This window comes from Nematolebias whitei, chromosome 6, assembly GCF_014905685.2.
Source record: "Nematolebias whitei isolate Nwh7 chromosome 6, NemWhi1, whole genome shotgun sequence".
Classification (NCBI taxonomy): domain Eukaryota; kingdom Metazoa; phylum Chordata; class Actinopteri; order Cyprinodontiformes; family Rivulidae; genus Nematolebias; species Nematolebias whitei.
This window is the reverse complement of record NC_056503.1, coordinates 9,099,769-9,105,371: the sequence shown is the minus strand read 5'-3', so window position 1 is coordinate 9,105,371 and position 5,603 is coordinate 9,099,769. Positions and strand designations below refer to the sequence as shown.

Below are 5,603 nucleotides of genomic sequence, written 5' to 3'. Positions count from 1 at the left end.
AAAGAAAAAAAAAAAAAAAAATATATATATATATATATATATATATATATATTAAAGAAAATGTACCAATTTACTTAGAAAAGTACGATCTTCTTGTTGCTAATTTATGGCACATGTATTTCTGTTAAAATTATTATATAAAGAGACATTTTAAGTAATATTAATAAATATGGTATGTTTCATAAATGTATATATTTTAATATGTGTTGTATTAAATCAGCTTACAGGATATTTCCAGTGCATTGTCCTTAATCTTGCATACTCAAAGGCGATCCGTGTGACCCGGAAGTATTACTTTTAGTGCATACGCAAATGAGCTGACGCTACGGAACGTGCTTCCGTAACAGATTGGGGAATGACGAGGCTTATTGAAAGAACACTACAAAAAGGCGGTGCCTTTCTAAAGTTTTATTTTCGTAAACTTTTTTTGCTGTAACGTCCCAATCACGTGAGAAATATTAAGGTTGACAATCATAAAAAAAAAAACCATGAAAGAGCGAGTCCGCGAAAGTCGAACCGTTAAGTATCAAGGGACTACTGTATTAAAGAAAAGGCAGGGCCCGTTGTTCTGTTGACAGGATGGGCACCCTCCTTGGATAATGGAGTGGGGAAATGCTATAAAAAACATTTAAAAAAAACAACTGTTCACACTGGGAGGCCAGCCTACTTGCATTATTGGTGTCATTGTACTGCTTAAATTTCATCTTCATTGTAAAAACAAAAGAGATCATCTTCTAAAAGTACACTTTCCATTTGTCACTTTGAATAAAGCGTCACTCAGGTTCATGTTATTTTGGGTCAAAGTTACAAAAAGCCACTGCAGTGGAGGCATAGGTTGCACACTGTTGGACTATAGTGTAACAACATATTTTCATTGTCTGTTAAACATTTTGAAGCTGTTCTCACACAGCCACCGCAGATTTGAAATTTTTGCACGTACAGAAAATCCGTATGCACAACTTTCCACTGTGAGGGCTTCTTGTGTTGATTTATAAAGCCAGACGCACAGTAATATCTCAGTTACTGCGAGCGATTTGTGCATGCTGATAACATCTGTTTGTACAACCACCCCATCCCCTTATCTTGTTCAGAATTTCATATAGGTGCAGAATATATCTAATGTTGACATGAAAACGACAACATTCATAAACACAGATGAACGGAGAAGATCATCCGTCTTTTTATCTTTCTCCATGTGCTGTAAACAAAGCAGACGTTTCCACTGTGCATCATACAGCTGCCTCCTTTGTGCTCCAAATAAACCACTCTGGAGTATTTCTTCTTGTGAGAATAAATCTCAAGCAGGAAAGCTTCACTCTGTAGCAGCAGAGGAGTCTGAATTTTTGTCCATTCTTCCAAATATATATATTTAGAGCATCATTACCTTGGGTGGGAGATGAGTATATCTGTATCAACATCTCTGCACAGCCCAGCATTTGATTTGTTGATGACTTCCTTATTTTGTTTGAACATTTCTATCTTTCTGACAGATCTTGCCTCGTCTGCTTATAAAACTCTTGAGGTCCTCCTTTTAAACTTTTGTCAGTTTTTCATCTCAGAGTCAACAGGCTTTGTAAAATTAAAAAAGCTTCACAAGTATTAAATCATACCTTTTTTAAAAGGTAGATGGTCTAAGAGTTTCCTAGAATTTCATCATCAACGAACAACTCTGTACTGAAGGATTTTATGAGAACAGCCTCGGATACGAGTTGGTTGAGCCTGTGTGATGGGCTGCAGGAGGGCTCCCAATGAAATTATCCACTGCCTGCGAGACTCGAAGATGTAAAACAGACAGGAGGGGTGAAATGGAAGAAACAGTTGAAGCAGTGATCAGGAGTTGCAGTAAAACAATCAGCAGTCTTTTTAATGCACAGATTTTATTTTCTTGTGATGGAATATTAAACGACATACATGTGATATTGCCGTGTAATTGATCTGGATCAGTGGGCTTGTACTCTGCTGATTTATTTATGTTTTGTATCGAGCATCTGTCCACGTTCCTTTTTGAAGTGAACCATCTGTTTTAAGTGTGTGAAAAGCACTCCTGAGTTGTCTTGGAAAAAGTCAAGTCTACATTTATTTATATAGCACATTGTGAGTGTTTTTGATTTTAAGTTGAGTCGTCAGATTCTGTGAAACTGCAGTAATCGTGTGTCGTGTGGGTGAAATATCACATTTAGAACCGTTTCATAAACTACAACCGCTGAACTTTCCATCTGCGTAGTTTAAATCTTACATTCAAAGCTCGTTGCACCCCATTTGTTGTAGAAAGCAAAATGTTTGGACCCAAATAACCTCCCATATGTCTGTCTTTGAATCATTACTGCAGTTAAATCTCCCTGTGCATTACCGTAATATCTGGACTATTGAGCGCACCTGAAAAGTCGTGCCCACTAAATTAAAGAAAGAATATTGTACGTACATAGGCCACACTTGTCTATAAGCTGCGGGTGTCCACGTTGTAACGTTAGGTTTTCACACAGAAAGATTTTTAATATTTTTAATTAAATACTGTATTGTGGCAGCACACAGCTACTGAGAGAGATGTCCAGCTCTTGTTGTAGATCAAGAATCAACCACCACATGGTGTTTTATAGACTTTATCTTGCTGTTCAACACACACAGAGTGAACCCCACACAGGTCTTCATGACAACCACCTCCCTCACTCATGGTTACTTTACTGAATATCCTAAAACAAACGCATAATGAACATGTAAGCTAGGCTAACGAGAACAGACTGATCACTAAAATTAAAACTGTTAAACGGCTAACTGAAATGATTAACAATTAACATAAATTCTACCCATAATTCCTCCCAGAGGCCATGTGACCGATGGCTCAACCACAATAAACCGTAGAATGCTACAATACGTACCGTAACGTACACAAATGTATACAGTAGGTGTTTTATTTTATTTTTATTTTTTTCTGAACAGAGCCTGTAACATGGCTGGTTAAAGAAAATAAATAAAAAATACAGTAGCCTACCAGAAAGTCATTGATCGCCGTCTTCATCTTATTTCTGCGCATTGCTCCCCCATCTCTGGGGGCGCAAGAGGGAGGGGAGGAGAGAATGGGGAGATGGGAAACGAAGCACCCCACCCCCAGTTGACCATCCATCCATCCATTATCTTTTACCCGCTTCTTCCATTTTGGGTCACGGGGGTCGCCAGTGCCCATGTCCACCAATCACTATGTGAGGGGCGGGGTACACCCTGGACGGATCGCAAGTTCATCACAGATGACACAAATGAGACAAACAACCATTCACTCTCTCACTCACACCTAGACAATTTAGAGTTACCAATCAGCCTAACATGCATGTTTTTTGGTCTGTGGGAGGAAACTGGAGTACCCAGAGAAAACCCACACATGCACAGAGAGAACATACATACTCTACTCAGGAAGGCCCCCGAACCAGGATTTGAACCAGGGACCTGCGCGCTGAGAGGCAGCAGCTCTACCAGTTGCGCCACCGTGCTGCCCCAAGTTGACCAACAAAAGCAAATTACATTGGCCCACTGTGACCTGTTGTGACGAGGCTAAATGTTTTGGTGACATGAAACTCGTCAGCTCGTCAAAAAATAAAACTAAAATCCATAAATTATCAGCAGCATTGTATGAGCCACGGTGTTTAAAGTGTGTGATAAAGTAGCGGCTTATAGTCCAAAAATTACGATATCGTGCCCTGTAGAGCATTTTATTATGAACCTGGTGTCTGATCCAAGGTATGCTAACCACCTTTGTTATTTTGTGTTTGTCTTTGTGTCCTTCTCTTTTGTAATGCTTTGTCTGTGGTGGATCAAGAGACTGTGGCAGGAGTACAGAAATATTCAGTTTTAAATTCTGCAGTACATTCTTAAGGAATGTCTTTCAAGTTAACAGAGCTGCTGGTCTTCTAGCTTTTGTTTCAGCTGAGTTACTTTTCACATATATTGTTGTTCTATTTCACACCAGTGTGCATCTTGTGTGTATTTGATGCGTTTCAGCCTCGTGCGGTAGCTGCTATTCTTTTGCCACAATGGGAATGCTGGAAGCTCGTGTTCGAATCCTCACAAACAACACCGATACTCCCGTCCTCAGCCCACAACAAGTGGTCTCCTGTTCTGAATACTCTCAAGGTAAATTGCCACTCAAAAATACTCATTTGTCTCAACCCTGGTATTTTTAGTTTATACTGCAGTAATGAAGACGGTGTTACAGATGCGAATGGTTGATTCAGACAGTGTTGTAGGATAATCCTGTCAAAATATAGTTTTTCTGTATGACCGTAATCAAATAAGCAGGGTTAAAGTGGTTTTCAGTCTCTGTCCTTGCTGCTTTCATTTTTTTTAATAAATGCTCTGATTTATGCATTTTTGCTTCAAAAAAGAGAAAATAGCCTGGACTCAATAACACTCTCTTGTAAGAAAGTGAATAAAATCTCCAAATATCTTGCATGAAAATGTGAGTTTTGTACCCGAAATCTTCTTTGCTCTCCTTTGTAAGGCTGTGACGGAGGGTTCCCATACCTGATTGGGAAGTACGCTCAGGATTTTGGCATAGTGGAGGAGTCGTGCTTTCCGTACACCGCAAAGAACACGCCATGTGGTGTTCCTCAAAACTGCGTCCGAAGGTACACAGCAGAGTACAACTACGTGGGTGGATTTTACGGAGGCTGCAGTGAGACGGCCATGATATTGGAACTGGTCAAGAATGGACCTATGGGGGTCGCTTTTGAGGTACGACACTTACCTGCCGTTTCCTGCTGTGGCTATTCATTTATGTATTCATTTAACATGTCAAGGCATGTCTTGGCAAATAAGAAATCTTTTCTAAGCTCATCATATCAGAATCAAAATAAGCTTTATTATCATTGCGCCAAGATACAACAAGAATATGTCCGTACAGTCGTCCGACAGATGGGCGGAGTGCACGTTGCTGCTGCTCTTTAAGAGCACGGCCTCTTATCCTTTTCAGAATACTTTTAGGCTTAGATGAGAAAAGGGGAAGAAAACATGAGGAGAGAAGGTATAAAAAGAATCTAGTTAAAATATTAGTTTTTGACAGAAAAACCAAATGGACTGTAAAAGACCATCCTAGAACATTAGAAGGGCTTCTCTACATATTCTCCAAAACAATAAGCACACATCTTCAACTAAAGTGAACACATTAACTCTTATTGAATTTTAAGGGGGCTGCAGTAGCTCAGTGGTCAGTGTTGGTCTTGTAATCCTGAGGCTGCAGGTTCGAACCCAGGTTGTGTCAGGAAGGGAATCCGGCATGCAACAATTGCAAAATCTTTCTAGAAAGTTCATTGCTGTGGCGACCCCCTGCAGAAAAGAACAGCTGGAAAAACGTGAACATTAAATTGCTTTAATGCACTCTACGAGTGTTTTCGAGATGGTCCAGAATGAGATTCTAATTGCATGATAACCTTGAACAAAAATATCAGTTTCACAATACTGCCTTTAAAAAATACTATAATTGGACATACAGTGCCTTGCGAAAGTATTCGGCCCCCTTGAACTTTTCAACCTGTTGCCACATTTCAAGCTTCAAACATAAAGATATAAAATTTTAATTTTTTGTGAAGAGTCAACAACAAGTGGGACACAATCGT

The 5,603-nt window shown here is 39.5% G+C and overlaps 1 protein-coding gene across 1 annotated transcript in view; it reads left to right on the top strand.

The window, feature by feature from the left end:
• ctsc (cathepsin C) overlaps positions 1–4,722 on the top strand; it is a gene marked incomplete at its 3' end in the record, with an annotated part of 13,904 nt that extends 9,182 nt beyond the window's left edge. The window contains 2 exon segments of the mRNA XM_037678012.1: positions 3,991–4,122; positions 4,490–4,722. Of these exon segments, the coding sequence (XP_037533940.1) occupies positions 3,991–4,122; positions 4,490–4,722 (365 nt within the window).
• Between the last annotated feature and the right edge of the window lie 881 nt (positions 4,723–5,603).